Source organism: Pseudopodoces humilis, chromosome 14, assembly GCF_049639895.1.
Source record: "Pseudopodoces humilis isolate 2021_Gansu_Grassland_sample_001 chromosome 14, ASM4963989v1, whole genome shotgun sequence".
In the NCBI taxonomy this organism is placed as follows: Eukaryota; Metazoa; Chordata; class Aves; order Passeriformes; family Paridae; genus Pseudopodoces; species Pseudopodoces humilis.
This window is the reverse complement of record NC_142213.1, coordinates 18,401,514-18,425,207: the sequence shown is the minus strand read 5'-3', so window position 1 is coordinate 18,425,207 and position 23,694 is coordinate 18,401,514. Positions and strand designations below refer to the sequence as shown.

Sequence of the window (23,694 nt, the reverse complement as noted above, 5' to 3'; positions counted from 1 at the left end):
CCTCAGAATAAATTTGCATTTGGGAATTGAACGGCTTAAATTTCCAGGTCTCTGCAAAGGAGAGCAAAATTAAGATCATCATTCTGTGGAGATGCATTCTCTACCAGATAAATTTATAAAGTCCATGGATGTAAAATAAGAACAATAAAAAGAAAACCTTAGAGAACCATTCAATATTGCAATAAAGCTGACTTACATTATCCCTGTAGGCAAGCTCCATGCTCTAGAGGTGGTGCTAATGTCCCCAGCGCTCAACACATGTTGGAACATCTTTGTGGAGGAGGAAGTCATTGATCAGTGAGCAGCATCTTCAAGGATCGTTTAAGGGGGAAAAAGTAAAAGGTAATATTTTTAAAAATATGTTGGAATGATTGTTCATTATGTTTATTTGGCAATCCTGCTGCTCATACTAAGGTTGTAGTGTTTTCATTTCTTAAAATTTCTGAGAAACTTCATAAACTTCCTTCAGTCTTTCCTTCTCCCACGAGTTTGAATTGCGTTTGCCAGCCTCCTTCACGTTGCTGAGTTTATTGCACAAAAGTCCAGAATTTACTATAACTCATTGGCAGTTTGACACTTTTTTCAGTGGTTATAATGCAGAGAGGGTTAATCGGTGGTTTAACCAGTTTTGCAGTCCCTTGTGTTAAATAAGTCAGAGCCAAATATTGAACTGGTACGAAGACATTCTGCTGCTAACCAAAGGATATTTGTTTTCAAGGAAGTAGCTGCAACACAAAGTTGTGCCAGATGAGGTACCACCATCTGTTCGTGCACACAATAGTGTGGAAGTGCAACTTTAATATAAACTATAATAAACTAAAGCTATTTTGACAAAATTAAGTGACTGTATCTGACCTGGTTAAATTTTTCAGTGGTGGATCTGGTGATGCTCTATTTGGTATTAATGAATGTGGCATGATGTCCTGATCTTGGCAGTTTTAATTCTAATCCTGGGCATACACAGATAAAGGTCCTGACATTTTTGAAATTCAGGTTATGATCTTTGGTCTACTCTTCTGGTATCCTTTGAATTTCCTGGGTTTTGTGCATATCCTCCCTCTCTGACATGCCCATCCTGACTCCTTAGACAAAGTCTCACGTCTAACTAGTCTGCCTGGCATCAGGCTTGTGGTGACAACTGTGATACCTGTTCTGCTTGTGGTGTCAGAGATGGCTTTTTTCGTGAGAAAAAATTGTCAAAATGTCTGTACTGTTCACATAGTTTGCTTTAAAAGAATAGAACCACATAAGCAAGTTATTATACTTGGTATTCCTCTAAATCCTGTGGATGTGATGGAGAGTGTGTTCTGTTCCTTGTGAGAACTATGCTGTAGGATGCTGGCATCTGTTTGTCATCTCTGACATTCTTACAGGGGTTCTGCTCCATCTTTGTCTTACCTGGTGTACTGTCATAATCATGTATTTATGGTGTTTAAGCCTGAGGTCCTCTCTTGGTTTACTATTTTGAGTTTAGCTCAAGAAACACATTTGTCTACTCTGCATGAAAACAGATAAATCCCCAACTAACAACTTCTCTGTTGTTTTCTTAGGGACTCCTGTTGGTGTCATTGCCATATTAGTTCTTTCTGGTCTGGTCCCTGTAAAAATCTCTTTTGATTTGACACTCTAGTGAGTAACCAAGTACAAAAGGCATTTACTATTATTCATAAAAATAGTGGACATATTTTCTAGTCCTCTGCAGTCACTCTGTGTTTGTTCTTGAATGTTCCTGAATGTCTTTGGACATGCTTATTATGCTGTATTTTTTGTTTTGGGAAAACCAAGATGAAGAAGAAAAGATCATGTAACTGTAATCTGTGTGTTATTTGACTTGTTGAGTCCTGCCTCTGTTCCAGTTCTCATCCTCTCCTCTGTCTTTAGTATTTCCCTCACACTGTTCAATTGCTGCAGCACAGATTACTGGGATTATAGGGTAGGATGTGGAGCTGTAGTTCTCAAAGACTTTGTCCTTCAATGCTTCCTTTTAATGACTTCAGCACCCACCTTTCTTTTAGAATACACACATCAAATGGCACAATAATAATCTTAAGATGGAATTATTTAAAGAGGAGGAACTAAATATCAAACTTAAGGATATTGTCTTTGCTTAACACTGAGATTTTGATTTCTTCTAAAAGAAGTTAGGTGGGACACAGGTTAATTACAGAAGAGAGCAGGGAAACAATTAATTGTAGTACCTTATGTTCCTTCAGAGCTGATATTCTTCTGTCCTCCCTGATCAAGCTGCAAGCCTTCCTTACTGTCACAATTCCAAGTGTTCTCTGCTCCTAGATGCACTGTTTATGTGTGTATGCTTCCATGCTCTGTGGCAATTCCTTCCATTTTCCAAGCCTCCACATACCTGTGCAGAATGTTGTTTGGTGACTAGCTGGGTTTTGTTAGAGACAAACCACCAAGGGTAATAAAAAATACTCTTTATGGATGATTAATAGCTGCCTTTCAGCTGTTTAATTATCTAGCTTAGAGAAAGGAATTTTGGAAACTGGATTGTCTGGTTATATATACAGTAGCACAGACCTCTTCTCAAAGTAGTTTTTCTTTTCACCAAAAAGCATGAAGTGTGAGTGAGTTCCCAGACTTGCCCACTGGTTGAGACTTTAGAGAAGTGGAGGCCTTTTGCTGGTCAATCTTATATGACTTCATTAAAAAAACACAAGCTGTATAGGTAGGATAATGTAAGATTCTTGACAAATTCTTTCTCTACTTGATGAGAAAGATAGATTTTTTTGTCCTACTCCAAATCCTATGAACTGTTTTGAATCAGCACAGAAAATAGGATGTGTCCATAGCCAGGGTTACACATAGATTTTTGCATGGATGCAACTATTTCTCTGTCTCTGTTGTGTTAAAATAGTTACACCCATACACCCCTCTAGAGTGGAGATATTCTGCTTGTTTTCTGTTGACAAGAAGAAAGTGTATTAAAATTAAAAAGTAAAAGTTTTAAATAAACCAAAAGGTTGCTTTTGCCAGCTGTGCAGTTAAGTTGTGGAACTCTTTGTTTTACAGTGTTGCAGGTTCAAAATATTACTTGAAAAATTAATAGAGAAAGCATTCTGTCCTGACCTAATACATAAGATGCTCTAACAGGACAGGACAAGGCATAATTTTAGTGCCCAGTGAGCACTACACATTTTTTGTTTTAATAATCTTCTAGCAGCATCTCCTAATATTACTGTTAGAGAAAGGATGATGGACTCTGTTACCCAGTGTAGGTTTACTTAACTTTTTATGCAGTTATATAAATACATAAGTATTTATTATAGTATAGATTGTACTGGAAAAGTTAAATCCACTAGAGTGCCTGAAACATACTTTGAATGGTTTTCTGCTTGTGCATTCACACTACAGAGCTTGAAAGTCTCAGTTGGACCTTTGCTAAAATAGTTTGATTGTCATTTGTTTTGGAGGGAGCAGGAGAAGACAATATTAAAAATTGTGTAGCGTTTTATTCAGCGTTTTTATTCCTTTAGGTTGCATTACATGGCTGGTTATATTTTTTCCCTACTGTGTCTTGCACTGAACATGGTATGTATTCTGAAGATTTTAATCTGCTGAAGTTTGGAATTTATTTTTAAAAAAATAACCAATGTTTGAGCAGTTTCTCAGTTTCACAATATGCTTCCTGGGCAATCAGCCTGAGGTGGGTAATCCTGCAGAAGTGTAGGACAACTACTCCCAGCAGATCAGGAGTTCTCAGTAAGGTTTTGTCCAGTTTGTCCAGAAGTCGACTCATGAGTTAGTTGTTAAGTTCTGAGAGGAGGAATGTTTTTTTACAAACAAGCTTACTGAAGTCAGGAATGCAGGGTTTTCCATTGTTTTGTAAATAACAATAAAAAGCCATTCTCTGTAGAAGTAGCTGTTCCCCATGAAGGTGTGCTGGAAGTGTTGACCAGTATCAGGGACTGGTTTGCAGAACCTTTCCCGTTGCAGGTGGGGGTGGCTTGGAGCTGTTGTATCTTGGCCATCTGCCCCTCTCAGAGCGGTGCTGGTTTGTACCTGCTCCAGGAGAGCTGCAGCAAATCTCCAAGCACTTGGCAGGGATTCTCTAGTTTGGCAGGAAACACTCCCTGGCCTGGGGCTTTCCTAAACACACTCCTGGTTACAGCTTCCTCAGAGGTGCCTGCTCCAACCGCTTCGTTTGGGTTGGTTTTTGTGAAGGGGCAACTAACATTTTGTAGTTTCTCCTTTCCTCATACTGTCTTCTAGCAGCAGACCAGCTTAACAGTACAGCAAGTCAACACTGATTAAATTATTTATGCATTTAGTTAGTAAGACTTAAATTGAAGCTTTTATTCAAGGGACTGAAACCAGAAGGTTACAGCTAAAATTATCTTAGTGCTTCCTTTGCCTGGGATCGCTGGGTTATCTTGCACCCCTAGGAATCTCTAATTTTAATCATCAGAACTAGGAGTTGCTGTTTGCCTTACCACTGTTTAACAAGCTCTGCCTTCAGTTTTTAGTACTGAAAGTCTCTCTGGGGCACTGGTAGCCCCCCCCCAACACAACCCCAGGGTATTCTGAACCTAAGCAACCTCCTTAATTTTTTCCTTTCCTGTGTTCTATCCCTCGTTCTTTAGCTTAATATTTAGGGTTGGGTTTTCCCCTTGATAGCACTAGGAATGCAGCTCTGATGGATGACTGTGGGCTGAGGACACTGCTCTGTGGGAGGCGTATCCTGTTCTTAAGTTCCACCTGATGAGGCTGGGAGAAGTGAGTTCAGTAATTGCTGTTTGTGTTTTTCAGGATATTGAGGCCTCTTAGTACAGTGGAGTTGTTTCCCCTTTGTGTTTATTCAGCATGACAGTTTGAGTGGGACTGCTCAGCTTAGAATTATTAATACACAGACAGATTAATCAGACAAAGCTCTGATTGCTTTCTCTTGATTTAATGCCTTGCTTTCTGTGTAAGACAAGCTGAGTCTTACACAAATATTGCTTATCTAGTTTCAGAAGGTGGACTTCTCTCCCCCTCACCCCAATTTCTTCAGACTGTAATTTCCAGAAGTTCCTGTATATTGTAACTCTTGAACAGAGTCTACTTAACCAGTCATGTTGTATTTAATTATATGTAATTGTACAGAGATTAAGGTGTTTTAAACGTTTCACTGCTGCATCTACAGCAGCACTATAAAATTGTCAGTTTCCCTTATGCTGGTGAAAAGAAGGAATAGAGTTCATTCTTAGAGAATTGAATAGTTTGGAAGGCTGCAGGAATTGAAGTGGTAGTGTTTCCAATACATTGCTATTCCTGATGGGGGACTGAGGCACAAAACTGTTCTGGTTCTTTTGGGATGATGTGGGAAGGGGGCTTGAGCCTCAGTTGTAGATGCAATCCGAGGCACAGCCCAACACTTTGTGTGCTGTGGGCAGGAGGGAGTGGGTAGATCTGACGAGATGCTTCTTTGCTGCATTTTCCTAGATCTGATGGTATTGAATGAGGTTAAACAAAAACTTAAATAATGAATGTCTTGGATTGGAGGGGGATGGACTTTTCTTTCCATTTTTTGGCCAGCTGTAATGGCAGAAGGGGTCTGGAGCTAACGAGACTGGTTCCAGTTGGATCTTGGGCCAATATTTCATGCACAGAATTGAAAGTTCAAGAAGGTGCTCCTGGTGTTAGGGTGATAGGAGTGAGTGCTTCCTGCAGCTGGGCAAATAGACACTAATTATGCACTCTCACATTGCTCTTGAAGGACAACTCAAGCCCTAAATATGGGCTGTTTAACTGCTTAAAGCCAGTTCTTCAAGGTTTTTTTGTTTTGAGTGTAAACATAAAGATATTTTATACAGGCACTCAATAATTTATCACATCAATAATCAGAGTCAGACCTGATGTTTTACAAATAATTTTTTTTATCTTTGATCTCAATCCTGTCAGTCCTCTTATAGTATAAATTATTGAAGTTTTGATTCTTTGAATCCCTATCTGCAAAGACAGTATTTTTCTTCTGCTTCCCAAATAGGGCAGTATCCTCCGTATGATTTGTTTCGGTTTTTGATCAATAAAATATAATTAAACTTCTAAAGTGCAGCAAAGTCAGTGACTTTCAGATATCTAAGCAGATGATAGCAGAATTTTCACTTCTTGAGACCTAAAAAGTTTTCAGTTACAAGATTTAGGTGCTTTCTTATTTGTGAAAAACAATCTTGTGCTACTGACACATATGCCAATATCAGAATAATATTGCTGAACAGTTTTTCCCTCAAGGTTTTTGGAACTTGTGTCTAAGTTCTGACTTTATAGTAACTGTTGCAATATCAAAGAAAATTTAAATATAATATAATTTATTTGTAACAAAATATCCTAACACGCTTCTCTGCATGCTCATATACTGTAGATCTTTATTAAACTATGATTGAACCAGGGTTTGCTATTAAAGCTTCCAGACATGTAATTAAGAATTAACATATAGGCAGACTTCGTTGTGTTATTCTATAATGCTTGGCAGATTCAAAATTTGCACTTTGAGTGTGAATTTGTCCCTCATATTTCTCATGTAGGATTGTGTGACTCTTCAGTAGCATCTGGTGCCTCTTGAGGATGTGCTGTGACTGAGTTCTGCCACAAAGAATTGAAGTTTTCTTTCAATCAGTCATCAATTCTTGATGGTCTTGTACCTGGTTCTGGTGTAATAAAGATCTGGCAAGAGCACTTGAATAAAGAGTATGACCTTAGTTTTGTCTCTAAAAATATCAAAACTTGAATTCAGCTGGAGAGATTGGTTAAAATTATAGCTTGGAGCATTGCTTTGCTCCAGCTCCCTTTTTGTTGTTAACCTTGATGATGTTTTTATCATAGCTCTAGGAAAAGTACAAAATTACATTGCTAAAGTAATTTTAAAGACTTGAGGCATATACTTGTTATCCAAAATGTCTAAATTTAAAAAATGTATTATTTAAAAGCAAGCAACTCTTTTTAAATTCCACATATGATACTTTTGATCATAAGACTGCAAGTTAAGATTGCCACATCATCAAACTTAAAGTACGTTGAGATGATCACCTAAAAATCAGAAAGAAGTTCAACTTTCTAAAAACAGAAGACAGGGGAAAACACTCTGTTGATAGAAGTTATTTTTTTTTTCTTTTTAATCTGAATTTTCTCCTTAGTTTCTGCACATATTTAAGTGTATATATTGTAAAGATCAGATGGTCCAATTAAGACCAGAATTCAGAATACTGGGACCTAAATAAAAATATCAGTGGATGAAGCCCACTGTCCAATAACTTGGTTAGAAAAATGAGTAATAACATGGATACTTGTGTTTTGTAATACAATTTAACTATGTGTAGTATTTTAGAATATATATGTGTGTATATAAATTTCTTAAAAGTATAAATCATATTTCTGTTCTCACATCATTATCACTCTAGGGAATCTTGAAAAGGGAAGAGAAGCCTTTTCCTATTAACACTGGGGAAAGTAATTAAGCAGACTAGAAGAATATGTCAGGAGTTTCCTATTTAGAGATAAGTGTTATTTTCCTTTGATGGCAGACAAGATTCCAGTATGTTTCTTATAAATGAGAGTGGATGAAATTTTATACATTTCATTTTACGAAATTCATAAATGAGAGCAGATCTCAGGAGGAGAAGTGGCAGTCAAGAAAAAAAAAACACCACAAAAATAAGACTTTAATATGAAAACATGAAAATTAACAGATGCTAGCCCTGTGCATAGATTCAGTTTCTATTTGGCATTTTTTCTGAGGAGCAGAAATCTAAAAAGGGACAGGCTCTAAGCAGTGCTGTCACAACATCTCGTAGGTCAGAGGATTCAGCACAGTGGTGTGAACAACTGTGTATGAAAGTACAACCAGGCCAGCATTTCCAAACTTAAATGAAATTGGTAATTTTTCCGCCCTTGCCCCAAGTACAATCCAAGTATTTAAGAAGCGTGCCAAATCTTCATGTAGTGTGCAGCTTTGGAATGCACCCTGCTTCTGACATCCCAAGCTAACAGGGTTTAGCTAATGTAATTTAGAGCAGGGAAGATGTGACGATGCTTCCACACATGATGAATCGTGTGGATGACAAGATGACTTTTTAAAAATCTTTTTGTAGTCTGGTTCCTTGATGCTAATTCAGTTGGGGGGGAAATTGAATTATTTTCCCCTTTTCCTGTTTTCCAAAGAATTTTAGCCTTAAGTGAATGAATATTCCATTTGCCTTTCTTCTTTCCCTTCAGGTCACTTTTGAGACACTTGATAAATCAAGGAGCTAGATAGAAGCCCCCTCTGTGTGTCTGAGTTGAGGGAGAAATGAACCCATTTTTTCCTTTTCTTTGCTCTTCTGCCTGGTTGGCTGCCAGTGAGCTCTCTGGCACAGACTGGCCAGGCTCAGGGTCTCTGACTGTGCTCAGCTGGCATGCTGGACAAATCTGGACTGGGAGATGTGCCAGGAGATGATCTGAGATGTAGGAGAGATGTCACAGGATTGTGCAGTAGTAAGGAATATGGAAGCACGTATGCAGGAGGACAGGGATCATCAAATCACTCTAGTCTCTTGAACAAAGCTGGATCAACATTCAGTTCAGACTGGGTTGTTTAGGACTTTAATTGGCCAAGTCTTAAAAACTTGAGAGGTAGGACAGTCTACAACTTGTTTGTGCACAGTGTTCCATTATTTGTCTTCACGAAAGAATTCTTCCCTATAGCCAGTCAGAAACAGCTGTTTCAGTTTATGAATTTATTTTTCATTCTTCTTCCAGGCAACCTTAATAAAGGATCTGATTCCATCTTCTCAATAAACTTTCCCTTAAATCTTCTTACTCCAAGAAAATGAGCCCTCATGTTCCTCTCATATGGGTTGTGTGCTGCAACCCCATGACCATCTCATTGATTTTTTCCTGGATTCAAGTTTTTTCAAGCTTTTCTTGTGCTGGCTGACCCAAGTGTGCAGGATTGTTAATGTGGGCTGAGTGAAGAGGAGTAGTTGCTTCCCTTGGTGGGTTGGCTACCACTGATTTACTGTTTTTGCTGTAGGTACAACCCACGGGTGCCAGGTGCAGTGCTGGGACCTGGATAACCCTGCTGGCCTCCAGGCTCTTTGTGCTTCCCATGGCTGCTGCTCACCCCAGCCCATGGCATTGCAGAGTCCAGGCTCAGGGCTTTGTACTTGTCCTTCAGGAGTTCTGTGAAGTTCCTCTTGTTTCCCTGGCCAGGTCCTTTCCCTCTGCACTGCTCAGGGTGGTGCCATCTCCAGACTTGGAGAGGCGGCTTTGTGTCTCACCCCCAAGGTCCCTGAGACACCCATTAAAAAGGGTAAGTCCCAGGGCAGATTCTCGAGGGACTGTATGGCCTCTGGGTAGTTTTCTGGACTTGGGAATAATACGTTGAGGGATTTTAGGAGAAGAAAGTTATGGGATATTGCAGAGGCTATGAAGGACAAGAATCTTGAGGCATCAAGTGTCTCAGAGAATGTGGCATTGATTATGGATGAATTTCTGAAGAGTTAAAGGGAAAGGAAAAGTCCTATAATAGTTGACTTTACTTAGAATAAAATTCTTTAAGGTTACAAAGACCTTTATTGTGGAAAAAAAATATGGCAACAGTTTTTGTTCTAAAAGGAGTATGTGTGTTTTCAGGGCAGTTGGATAGCTATAGTTACAGTGAAATTCAAAGAACTGTAACAATTACACATTCTCTCCCTTACCTAGAATAGGGCAGAATTTTCCATCTCCAAGCCTCTTTTCTGTATACTAGTTAATGAAATGTCCCTTCCTTCTTGCATTTTATCGTTCAGACTAGGGTTTTCTGACTGATGGCTTTGCTTACACGTGTTTGCATAGTAAAATGGTGCATGCTCAGATAGGCCTCAATATTGGCAGTCTGACTTGGAGGAATTTCTCCTGCCCATAGGAATCATCCTTCCAACTTCAAGGACTTCATTTGCCTCGGTGGCAGTTGCAGTGTTGGGATTTAATGCGTGTGTCTGCTTCCCATTACACGTTCAGCTTTCAGCAGCCTGAGCGCAGTTCCAGCTCTATTACACAGAACAAATTGGGCACCAAGAAAGGTTTAATTTATTTTCTTCCCCATGATAAAGCAAAAATTAGTTAAAAATCACATATACATCTTGCTGAAATCCTTAAGGTAACATGTAAGATAGGGAGTTGGTGATTAAGTTAAAGAGGTAACGACTTCAAAGAATCCCTGAAATGAACATCAGCAGTAGCTGGAGTAGAGAACTGTGCTGGGGAGTGCAGTGGGGCTGTGGTCCAGCCATCACTGGAATGGGCAGATCCTGCTGGGATGGGATGGGATCCATGGGATGGGATGGGATGGGATGTGTGGGAGGGAGATCCCGCTGGAGAGGGAGCCAAGGGAAGGGAAAGGAAAGGAAGGGAAAGGAGGGTGGTGAGGCACAGGGCAGTTGCCTGCTCCCCCCTGCAGCAGCCCCACCCTGCTCCTGGGGGCAGCAGTGCTCTCAGGTCCCACATGATCTCTCCAGACGTGGGATCTCTTCAGTGGGATAGTTTCTTGCTCTCGAATTTAGCCAGGGAAAGGTAGGAACGCCTTGCAAAGCAAGCATTCACTCTCGTGCAGCCAAGGTCGGTGTTTGCTCAGGGACCTCTCCCCAGACGAGGATTCCTCTTGCAGTTGTCTCTGTAGGAAGCACTTCCCAAAATAGTCACAAATTTCCTGTAGTGTTTGGCATAACCATTCACGTGTCCCAGCCAAACCACTTTCGAAAGTCTTGTGTCCATTCAATGGAACACTGACTCAGAGTAATTATTCTTTTGTGGTGAGTCAGCACCAATGGTCCATACAAAATACAGCTACCCATTTTTTTTCCTGTGTAAAATTCATATATCTGTGCATGCACACAGGAGTTTTCTGTCCAGAAAACTGCCCTGCTGGGACCACATATGCCTTTGTAGAACTGTAGTTTAAGTAAGTACATATATTCATATACCTATGAATTTATACCCAAAACTTAGTAATTATTTTGATGAATTTAGGAATCCTTAAATGTTACCCATCTTCTTTTCTTCTGTAGCTTGGATGGTTTTTTTAAATATATAAATTCATTAGACTGTAGAATGTTTGCTTTCCTTACAAACTCAGCATGAAGTATCAAATGTCCAAGTAACCATGAATATGTGTTGGGGGGACAGCTGGTGTTTCTAAACAACTCTTCTTCATAGGATTTGAATTCTTTGCCTTGAATTAATAAGTTTTTTTTTTCCCTAAAGAATTTCTGTTATTGGTACTATGCCAGTGATGAAAGCTAAAGGATGCAACAGAATGCTTTGGGCTGCACCCTCACCCTTTTGACACTGAAATTCATCTGCACTAATGTTTCTGAAAATAAAGGAATTGGTTTTTCTTACATAGAACACCTGAGAACTCAGATTGTCTCATACACTGATATGCCTAGGTTTAATGTGCCAGGCTAAACTTCAGCAAAGTTCTTAAAATGCTTTCAAGTGTTAAAGAAATTCTCTGATCTCTCTTTTAAATGTGTAGAGTCACACCCTTTTCAGGGGTCATGAATGTGTCACCAAAGCCACATAAATACACTGCCAGGGAATTTTCTACTCAGGAAAACGAAGTTGTGATGTCAAGTCCTTCAGAGTGTTGTTTGTGTTTTGGGTTTTTTTTCTATGGGGGGTAAGCTAATTCTGTTTTGTTTTGTTTTCTTGCTTTAGCTAAAAAACTAGGAATTACTGATGTGCCAGCTGAGGTCGTTACTTTTATTTCCCATGCAACACAGAACAGATTAAGAACAGTGATAGAGAAGGTGACAGTGATAACCCAGCACCGGATGGAGTCGTACAAAGTAAGTGAGCCCAGAGCGGGTTTGTGCTCCCAGCACAGGCACGTTCTGCTTTGTGCTGAGAGCTCCCCTGGACTGCAGGTTTGTCTGCTCAGCAAACATGATGGGATGGATGGTGGCTCTGCCTGCCAGCTCATCTTCTCCTCTCCGGGGGAATTTGGGTGTGGAATTGTCTCTGTCTTTCTGTGCTGAAGTGTCTGGCGTGCAGCGTGTGCTGAGCTTTTTCTGCTCGTGGCTTGTGACTGAGATTTGATTCCTGATAGCTCCTTTTTTATCCAGGGTATTCAGGAATTGGATTGAAATTGCTTTGGTATTTCAGAATCCAGAGTAACTTTTCTGGATGTGAGAAATATTAATATTTTACAGAAGCTGCCAATGTATGCCTTAGCAACCAAATAATTCAGCTGTAAATTCTTCACTGTAATTAAACACGATTTTTCTATTAAAAAAATATTAAAGGTAAAATGCTGCTGATTCTTTTGTTAGTGATTGTATTCCTGAAGAAAACTGAAACAATTTTGATTATTTCAAATCAGGGGGAAATTTAAATAAAGATCTACAAATCAGTTTGAAATTCAAGTGAATCAAACATCTTTATTGATATATTTGAAATATCTTTTCCAGTAGAAGTAAGATGCTTGTTAGTTACTATAGTTGTTAAACTGGTGTCAAAGGAAGGTGGCAATAACTAGTTGTGTGTTATCTAAGCTGTGTTTAGATTTCTTTAGCATATATACACATTGAATAGCTCTGGTTTAGTTTTTCCTTGGTTTTGAGGTGTACTTTATATTCCTGGAGTGGCAGTTAGGTCAAACAGCTTTGGACTGTGTCTTAGCCCAGCTGTTTCCCAAACCTGGGGACCCCATGACCTGAGTCAAGGTTGGACTAATTCTGTGTGATATTTGCAAAAATAATCAACTCTGGGATCTGTGACTATAATCAACATCATTGTGATAGAAAAATGGATTAAAAAAATAAAGTCCACTCTTCCTGGTTATTACCTACACGTAGATATTTCATTGTAGTTGATGGATATATTCTACTATGTTAGATTAAACATAAAATATCCTTGTTTATTGTTAGTGTTCTTTATTATCATCAGAGTGTTAAATCCCTCCTTCCTTCTCTCTAGGATGGTGTCTGAGAAGAAAACAGTTTGCTTAGACCATGTTAAGCCAAAGAAGCATTTAAAACAATGTCTTAAAAGATCCATAGGAAAAAAACTAGTGTTGCCTCTGACTGAAATGTAGCCTTGTCATTGTATTCTGTAGTTTTCTTGGTTTATGCTATTCTTTGATTTCATAGCATGGTAGTCAGAAAGGAGAACATTAAGTGGATAAATGGGCTGAAAGTAATGTGGATAACTTATTTTTCTGATGTGACATTCTGAGTGTTCTTCATGTGGCTCATGCCATAAACTCTCCTGGTTGCTGTGTGTTAGGAAAACTTGCATGTTCTTAATTGTCTTAAGCTGCTGTTTTAATTGGAGTTAGAGGCTTATTTTCAACTTGAGTTTTTAGCTTTAATGCTTTTATAATGCTGCATCTTGAGAAAGTCTGTTACTGGTTCAAGATTAGTACAAATGCAGGAATTATAGGTTATGAGCCGGGTTATAAACTATAGCTAGGATTATTCAGTAATAAAGTTAAGCATTTTAGATGTTTTCCATCATTAAGTCAGTTGGTTTTACTTTTTAAACTCTTTTCTCGTATCTGGTGCTGATAAATCAATCCTTGTTTTTTTTTTAAATTGCTCAGATATTAATAAAATTATCAGATTCTCACTGCATTATTTACCATAGACTGGCTTCATTCCCCCTAGCCTAAAAATTAATTTTTTTATTATTATTAGTAAATTGGAAAGATTTTAATGTATAACACCTCTACAGTCTTTAAATGCATGGTCTGGATAAAGTGCCTGTTTCTCTGAAGGTCTGTGTCTGTTTTACAGGATGATGAATGGTACGAACAAGCCACGGATGTCCGATCACAGCTAAAGTTCTTTGAACAGTTGGAGCGTTTAGAAAAGCAAAGGAAAGATGAACAAGAGAGGGAAATTTTGCTGAAGGCTGCCAAGGTATCACTTCTACTGGCTTTTTTTTAGCTACTTAACAATCCATAGCCTTCAAACAATTATTTAATTTTGTGATATGTGTTTCATAAGCACATTTTGTTTCTTACAAAACGAAAGGTACTGTTGGTTTGGCATCACACCTTGAGCTCGTGAGTCAGGCTCTGATCTGTGCTGACTCCAGACCCACCTGCCTGGGATGCCTCTGCCTTTTCAACACACAGCTCCAAATCTGATGAGTTCTTGAGAATACAGGAGACAGTGGCTAACACTTCCAAAATAATTCTGTGAAATGATTTTTACAATTGCCTTTCAAATTTAACAGATGCCAAGGGTTTCTGTGCTGCTGGAGAATCATAGCCTACACTTCTGGTCTTTTAAACAAATTCAATAAATTCTGATGAACTTTTTTAGAGGCTTTTTTACTTCTTAGTTTTTTAGACTTTGTTTTCAAACAGTTTTGTTCATTTGTTCATCTTCATTTAAATGTGTTCCAGTCTCTTCTCTATAACTGCAGTGTTTGATTGATTCATGCCTGTCTCCAGTTAACTGCCAGTTCTCAGGACTTGTTCCTTTGTAACTTCATTTCCAGGGACTGAGTGTTCATAGGTTCACTAGAACAAGTTCAGATAACTTTGTTTCAAGAGCACATAAGTATAGATAAGTCTCCTGCTTGTAACTGTAAATTTAATCATATATATCATATCTAATTGCAAATAAGTTTATCCCTTAGTTATCCCATTTTTAATTGTATTTGAATCTTCATTGAGTTATTTATTGTATATTCTGAAGAGATTATACAGAACAACTCGATGTTCAATTGTAACACAGCCTCCTGATTTCATGCCATTAATGTTCACAAATTGAGAGATCAAAAAAAACTGACAAAAACCAAACAAACCCAAGCCTTGCTTATTTAGAAATTGATTTCTCAATTAGACTACATTAATCTGACCTGTTTGTACTCTTAATTTATAATTGTTCACATTATTAAATAGTCCACAAATTTTTAAACAACCTAGATACTCTTTAATTTGATGAAAACTTGTTTGCCGTTTTCATTCTTAATTCTTATTTATTAAAAATAAATAAATGCTTATTTATTTTTGGTCCTGTTTTCTTCATTCAGTGGCTACATCTTGGTGAATGATCTTCTGTGTGTCCTGCTACTTGTTAGTTATGTTGGTCATTTTTTTTAATTGAGAAAAATGCAGTAGCTTATAATCCTTAGTTCAGAAATGTTTCCCTGACTGCACAAAGCCTTATGCAGGCTGGTCTGAGATTGGTTAGAGGACCTCCTGGTGTTCCTTCCAACCTGAATTCCTTTATGAATTGATACAAAAATTATGTTTTGGACAGGGTTTTTTTGTTGTTATTTTAGTCTTGCATAATACCAAGTCCTATGAAGTCTAAAGTTAGGAAATAAATACACAATCAACAAGTTTGATTCCTATAAAATACAGGAAGAGCAAATGAAAGAATTCTATTATAAAAAATGTAAATGAATCCCCTAATTTATTTGAAAAAAATTACCTTAATGAAATTATTGAATGCATACTTCATCTTCCTAACCAGGCAGGAGACAGCTTGGAAGAAATACATGGTATACTATAAAAATATATGAAGGTGGAAAATAAATGAAGGTGTTAAAAATCCAAAACCAAAGCACAGAGTAGCCATCAGCAGTCCTGATTTATCAGTATTAATGTTTAGAGAGAGAAGTAGAAGACACTGTGGACCCCTTGGAAGGTGCTTATGCAATGTTGTGATTCAAGTGTAGATGCCGGCTTGGAACTGAATTTTTTATTCCAAATAATAGATTTTACATTATTTCCTTAGATTCTCTGGTGGTGCTCAAATGCAAAAGCACCTGTACTTGACCAGTGCTACTTGTTGAGGCCTTTATTCTGAATTCCTGTGTACTAATTCCTTACCCAGGATTTTGGTTTTTTTCTGGTTTTTTTTCTCAACATGCCTTGTGTATGAGGAGATCTCAGCCCTTGTGGGAAGGATGCAGTCATTGTAATGTCACAGAAATGAAAGGGGCACAGGTGAAGTGATACCCATCAGTACCCACTTCTCTCTGTCTGTGGCCTGGTGATATTTGTGTCTGCAAATGGGGATATGCTTAAACTGACTCTGGAAGCTCAAAATATCCACCATGCAAAGGCATTGTTCCCCCAGTCATGGCACCTTTGTCATCTTGATGGTGTTCTTTTTAAAATATAAAAAACTCTGGGCTTTAAAATGAAATATCTGTTTTCCTTGCTACAGATGCTTAAATCTGAAAATCATATGTATTTATAAATGCAGCTTCTTAATGTACCTTGTAAAGAAATGCTGTGATGTTTTATCTTGGAAGTGTTTTGACAGGTTATTGTGCAAAGTGTTTTTAAGATTACTCAGCAGAACCATTTCAGTGAAAGTTTCAAAGTTTCCTGTTGCTGGTACCTCATCTACTGTCTCGTATAGAAGAGCATAAAAAGGCTGAAGTTGCATAGTGAATATTCTTTTTTAATTATTTACACTTTGGAGCCTTGTGAACAGCCAAAGTCCAGGTTTTGATGAAGAGTAAGATAGTGAAGGAAATGTTTTGGGCATTGAAGCAGATGGTGGTAAATAATCTACTTAGGAACAGGTTAATCAATGGAGAAGATAATGAAAAATGAAGGAATAGGTTGAAATTACAGGGGAGGCAGCATGAGGCTTTGGGAAGCCTTGAAACTGGTCTGGTAACTTAGCATTGCAGTTCAGTAAGGGGTAAAGAAAAAAAAGTTAAGTGATGGCCAAAGAAAGTGTCAGGTTTGCAGGTTTTTGTTGTTTTGGGTGATGCATGGGTTTCTTTAGGAGGAGAAAGCAAAATATTTGACACAAATGTTCTGGTTGATCTGCAGCTGTAATTTCAGCTGTTACAGGAGGAAATTATAGCAAATTTTGTAAGCGCTCTGATGGGCTTGGTTTTGCTTCAGGAAATGTTTTTGGGAGTAGGAGAAATCAAATCAGATGAGAAGGCAGAAGGAAAAAAAAGTTAGGTTTCAAAAAAGTACATATTTTGACATTCTGAGAAAAGTCACTAAAGTTAAAATTAGCTGTGATGCTACATGAGTGTCTTTGAAACAAAAAAGCAGTATTATTTAGCTTGTTAAATGAGAGAATTTTACAAAATCTTATGTCCCATGCCTGGGAAATACTTGAGAAATAAAAACTTCATATCACAAGCTGATAAGCATTGTGAGTAATGTTCTTATTCCAGTGAGATATTTTGGGGGAAGACAAAATTGACAGGAAGGGAAAAATCACAGTATGCTATAGTAGCAATGCAACATACAATTTCTCTTATATTAAAAATCCAAAAACTGAAACTACTACTATGCTGTTTCAGGAGCCAGAATGACCTCCTGCACCTCAGGGATCCGGCATCATACTCCTCAACGTTCCATAACCTTCCACAGTGTTCCACAGCATTCCAGAATGTTCCACAGTATTCCCATACCAGCCTTGAACGTGCAGCCCAAAGCTTTTCTCTAATTTACTTTCTAGTAACTGTTTTTATTATAGAATAATACATAATTTATAAGTGTATAAAGGCATCTTGCTCCCCAAACTGTGAGATCAAGTCACCTCCTGCTGCTGGAAGAGCTCCTGTCTCAAGCCCCCAGAGAATGTGATGTGTCATAAGGAGAAGGTGTGCAGGGAGGGACTGAGCTGCTTTGGTTGTCACTGAATTTGGGTTTCCTTCCTGACACAAGCATCACAGGTGGAAAAAAAAATGGTATAAGGAGGGACCTTCTTGTGTATAAACACATAAGTAGAGCACAAAGTCTCTTTAAAGGAAATATTTGGGAGAGTCAACTCTTGGCTCTGGTTTGTTTTGGCAGTAAGAGCCACTGGCTGTTGTTGCCAGGTGTGTGCAGAACCAGACATCCTCTCTCGGCCTTTGGGGATGGTGCAGGCAGCACTGAGGAGAGTCTTAAGGCTGCAGAAAGGTCAAAAGCCAGGCTAAAATCACTTGAGGAATTTACCTTTACATCTGACATGGTGTGTCTCGTGCAGATTCTCTAAAAAAAAACAAAACAAAGACATGAACAAAAGAACAAACCCAAACCAAACCCAACAAAGCACTGGTCTTATTATAGTAAATCTGTGTTCTTGCTGCTTTCATAGATGTTTCCAAAACCTGGAAGATGCAGGTGGTGTCTGTCAAAGTGAATGAAGTTCTGGTTCTGGCTGCAGAAAGAGTAGGAGGTTGTAGCTGATTTGTTGTTGTTTTGTTGTTTTTATTTCTGAATTGTTTTTTGAAGTGATGACAGTAAAGAGTTACAGCTTGGGGTTGTCCTGGCTCTTAGAAAATTAATGAATCATACTTCTGTGTTATAATCTGTGATAAAGCACATCATGTTAAAAATAGTCTGTTAATTGCTCTGCTCAAACTGGCTGAATGCCTGTGTATTTTATTATACAATTAATGTTGAAATTTAATTTCCAATATATTCGTTCGATTAGTCCATTATTGTCAGTGTTATGTGTTAGTAGCACAAGTCTGTTAAGTTCTGGGATCTTACATACAACCATCACAAGAGTAAGGTGTGTTCTGTAAAAAGAAAATTTACATAAGTAAATGGAAAATTATGTTTAGAGTTGTTTGTAAAGTTAATTAGCATCTGTGGATGATTGGGTAGTACTGTAGGCTGAAGGTTTTTTTTTATTGGAGAGATCAGTGAAATTTGGTGCTGCAGATTTCCTTCCACACATGTGCTGTGATGACTTGGAAGGGCTATTCCGAGTCTGAGATGAGTTCAGCTGTCATTCCATTTAATCCTTTCCCTCTCTTCAGAGATCTGTGGATTCAGTGCAGCCTTCTGCCTGCACAAGCACTTGGAACTCACTTCTGATGAGAGCAGAGCAAAATGGGAATTATTGTGTTGAGATGATTTTCTGAATTTTTAGGAATTTGTTACTTCAATTTTAATGATTTCAATATAAATCATTTTTCAGGCCTGTGCTTTTGCATTCCACCTCACCATGGTCGTAACACTGAGCAGCGTTTTACCCTCAGCTATGATGCTTTTAACTTCCACTTTTTATTAACAAAGCTAATGTGAAAGCAAAGTGTTTCATGTTGCCAATTTAATTTCTTTAATTAAAAGTGAAAGTTATAAGCTGGTACAGCCGTGGGTGAAGTTCTAATGTCATCAATGGGGAAAAATGGTTTAAAATTGAAACTGTTGGCACAGCAGTGGCTCTCAATAGTACAGTACCTGCAGTTGTGACTCTTAACTTTATTTAATGAAAAAAGATGAATTTGAGGCATTAAAGACCCCCAGTGTATACATTGATAAGGGGGAGTAGAGCTGCAAGTGCCTTAGCTGGGATCAGATGGAGCTAAATGCAGGACAGACCCTGTGAGACATTTCCCAACACAGGTGTGACAAGCTGGGACTTTCAAGCCCATACAAATCTCAGCAGAAAACTTCTGTTAGTGGAGCAAAAATTTAGCAACAGTGCAACTTTGACATTATTAATCAAGCAAAGTATTGAATAATTATGATAATGAAACACATCAGAAGTACTTTTAGTCTGTCCATCTGCATAGATTCAGAGTATGCTCCAATTTTTAAAAAATTGGTGCATGAATTTAAGTATGGAGTGGGTTATAAATACCTTTATAATTTTTAAAACACAGTTGTTTCTAATTTAAGACAATTCTGTGAAATCTGAAGTGCCCTTAAAACTACACTCTTCCATGTGTAATTAGATGTCTCTCTTTTTGTGGCCTCCTGCCTGAACACAAGCCAGGGGAAGAGCTGAGGTTTGGAACATTAGGGAGTTTGGTAATATGTAAATGAAGCCCCTTATTTCTGTTATTTTGAATACACACATTTAACATATGCTGCTTTTCATACTTTGGAAGTCCAGTATTTCCATAAACCTAATGTGATCTATGCAGTTTTCAGTTTCCAGATAAAGAACTCTCTAACACAAAGCACTTTGGTTCTTCACAATTAAAATATCAGGTTTTCTGGTCTAATAAAATAGCTGGTGTTTGGGAGAAATGTTAACAAGTCTGGTTTGCTGAATACATTCTCAGTAAGAGACAGCATTTAATATATTTAGAAGTATGTTATCTGCTTAGGATCAGTACTGGGTTTCTCTGAAATTACTATGGGAAGCTTGCTTGCTTCTAAAGGTGTTTATTCATCAACAGGAAAAGACATTACGTAAATTCAGCCTGCTTTATTTACAGATCTAAGACATGATGAACAGGGAGGGGAAGGCAAAGGAATTGTGATAAAGTCCTTGAAAATATTTGATTTTGTGGGTTCTCTTATTTTAGTGGGTGTTTCCAAAGCTTTAGAGAAAGGAAACACTGGTGCATGAAAATATTTTGGAGAAGCATGTTTCACAAAACAGGTGGAGTGCTGCATATTAAGATTTGGACGTTAGAGAGAAAGGAGAAAGGAAGAAAAAATCCAAAATATGAATTAACTGGAAGAAAAAAGTTAAACTGCAATTTTAAAAAAGCTGGGAATGATTAGTCAGTAGCTTGACCAAAGGAAGCATAAAATACTAAAATAATTGCTTGGTGATGTTGACAATGTAGACAAGCACTACAGAGCTGAGCAGCAGCAAAATTGTGCAAACTCTCCAGAGGAAGGGAGAGATGTTCACGTGTGGAATGGAGTGGAAAGGGAATCCAGTGACATTTCTAAAGCTTATTTAAGCACCTCTCTTAAGCTTGACATTTGCATTTGCTTATATTTGCTTTAATCTGTGTTGCATGAGCATTGGTGAAGCCTTTTATAATTTACATTAGATCATAAAGTGAAGAATTAATGAAATAGTTATGTTTATACTTGTCCTTTAATACATTTTAGTGTCCATATGCTGATGATTTTATTTCTGCAGCTTAATGGCATGGTAACCAGCAGGAAAACATTTCAGCCTTACAAATCTGCTTTTAAAAGACTCTGTTAAAATTTACCTGAACACAAAAGAGTTAAATTCCTTAGTTTTTTTTAGTAGTAGTGATACATCCAACGTGAAGTTGGAATTCTGCTTGTTTGAAACAAGATTGTTTGGAAAAGCTCTTTGGCATGGGTTCAGGCAATAACTAGAAAATCATTGCATTATTCTAAATGTAAAAGTAGTTTTATCTTCACCTTCAGTCTGGGTTGTATATTTAACTTCACCTGGTATTTTAGATCTTAATTTTTGAGACAAGATTCCTGTATTTGACATAATTCAGGAGTTGAGTACCTGTTTTTACCGTTGCAATAATTTTTTATTGTATATTGACCATGAACAAGCTGGGGGTTTGCACAGAGCAGATGATTTGCTTTTGCATGTTGAGATTATCCTGAACTCCAGATCTGCTCTTATTTGGTCAGTTTCTGGGTAAAAAAGAAAAAGCCCCAACTTTTAAATGTGTTACTTTACTCTGTAGCACTTGCAGAGTTTTTCCTTCACTTTTGGAATCCAGGAAATTGCAATGTTACTTTGCATCTACTGCTTTAATTTTTCTTACAATGTCCCCAAACACAGTATATATCTGGTGTGTTTTCCAGGATTCTGTCATTTCCTTGTAGAAAGTTAGTAGCAATATTAGAAGTCTCAGCTGGATTCTCTCAGGACACTCTGCTTTCTCCTAAAGCCGACGTGCTTTTAACTTGTACTTTGCATTTGGCGAATTTTCAGCTTCATACAGTGCTATAACAATACTTTGTGTTTTTGTACTGCTTTCACTGTGAGACTCACAAGGCAATAGAAGTCGGTTGTACATTTATAAATTTATCATCAAAACCCATAAAAGGGCTAAATGTGCTTTTCCATACATCGTACTGGAGAAACTGAGGCTCCAGTGATTGAATTGTTACTGCAGAATGACAGCAAGGACCTTGTTCAGCTCAGTTCATAAATACTGACCTGAGCCCATCTCCTAGAGAAGCAGCTCACTCACAGACTGGGATTTTGTTAGTTTGGTTTTTAACCTAATGGGTATAAATAGAATCAAGTTATTTAGAAACCAAACTCTCTGTCAGACCCACATATTTAATTAAATACCTTTTGTCCTTTGAACATTAAATTTATATTTAGGTCATAAATTTATGTTAAGTCACATTATCTACGTTTTTCTTTTTGTCTGGCCACAGCAGTTAGAAGGAACCTCAGCCTGTCTTGAGGTGGAGTTTCTTCCTTGGTTGGCACAACTGCAACTTGAGAGTCTGATTTGGTCTGTGGCTATCTCAGATTTCAATTTGTCATTTCTTTGCTGCAGACACTGTCCTGTCCAACAGCCCTTTTAGCCAACAGACACAAAAGCACTTGTAGGTGTTGGAAGGTGAAGCTGATCTACACAGTGGAAGAGTCAAGCACATCTAAAAATCTCATTTTTGTTTAATGTCACTTTGCATTATCAGCACTGTTTTATATAGGGGTGCTATATAAGCTGAAAAAAATAATCCCAGTTCAAAAAACCCAACCAAACTCACAAAAGCCACACACCCACAAAACTAACAGGAGAAAGGATATGAAATTCTGTGCCAAATCAAGCCAAGGCACTCTCCAGGTATCAAGAATGGTACACGACCCTTTTAAGTGTAAGCCCTTAAAACCTATCTCCTTTTGGTTTTCTTAATGGATTTTTGAATTCTGACCAGAATATGGTATGAAACATTTAAACACCAGGAAAAAAAAATCTGAGAATATATAAGTTTGCAGACTAATATTCTTTCAAGTTTCAGGTCTGCCTTCAGGTCTGCCTTCAGCATAGCAATAAGCAGAGAATGATAGGAGAGGGCACAGATATTCCTTTAGGAGTAGTGTAAATGATATCACTTTAAATCTCAAAGAAATACTGAAGTAGAACTGCTATATCTCCCAGGTATCAGGACCAACAGTTTTCCATGGATGTCACAAGTACTATTGGAGCTTCTTACAACTTTTCATGCAACATTTGCTGAATGCTGACCTATCACACATTTATAAAATTACAATGTGTGTATTATCTGCCTCTTGAGTTTTGAATTCCATCAGTCTGAGAACATGTAGTGAGCACAAATATAAATTTAATGGATTTTAACATATGGTTATAAAATAGTCTGTGTCTAAAGAAAAGTTACAACTTGTTGTTGCAATTAAATTATCTGCCTTTAGAGCTGTTCCTGGTTTTGAAGGAAAATACAAAAGTTGTCATTTAGCAATATTTATCTAGTTTTAAAAATGACAGCATTAATATTAGTAGTAGTGCATGAATGGAGTTAACAGAGTGTATTTCTATGCTATACTCAAAATAAGCTCATATGAAATAGTAACATATTTATTACAAAGGTTTATCTTTTGAGGGGACTACTCTACAATGGTTTTCTTCACATTCTCTACCAAGAGCTAAATACAAGCTTAATTGCAGACAGTAAATTTTAAAATACGTGACTGTAAGGACTTAAATTAAAAAGTTTGGATAATGGAAAAGGTGTAACTTCTGCTCTTGGATGCTTAAATTTGTTTGTATTAAATAATGAAATCTAAACCTGTATGGAAACTTGCACATTGACAAACACATGGGTGGGTTGGGGGTTTTTAATTTGTTTGGGGTTTTTTTGTTTGTTTGTTTGGGGTTTTTTGTGGTTTTGGTGGAGGGGTTTGTTTGGCTTGGTGGTGGGTTTTTTTTTGTTTGGTTTGTTTTTTTAAATTCAAATCTTGACTTCATCTCATTTACAACTGAACATTTAACAATTAGGTTTGAAATTGCACTTCTATTAATTTAAGTGTCCCATGTACATACCTTGTATCCTGTTCCTATTTCTTTGCTCTTTTTTTAACT

At 37.6% G+C, this 23,694-nt stretch overlaps 1 protein-coding gene across 2 annotated transcripts in view; it reads left to right on the top strand.

Annotated features, from left to right (window-relative positions):
• The window catches only part of LOC102107979 (transcription initiation factor TFIID subunit 4-like), a 145,169-nt gene that overhangs the window by 51,266 nt on the left and 70,209 nt on the right, over positions 1–23,694 (top strand). For both annotated transcript variants that reach the window (XM_088062161.1, XM_088062160.1), the window contains 2 exons: positions 11,677–11,807; positions 13,755–13,880. In XM_088062161.1, coding sequence (XP_087918287.1) covers positions 11,677–11,807; positions 13,755–13,880 — 257 coding nt within the window. The remainder of the gene's footprint in view (positions 1–11,676; positions 11,808–13,754; positions 13,881–23,694) is intronic.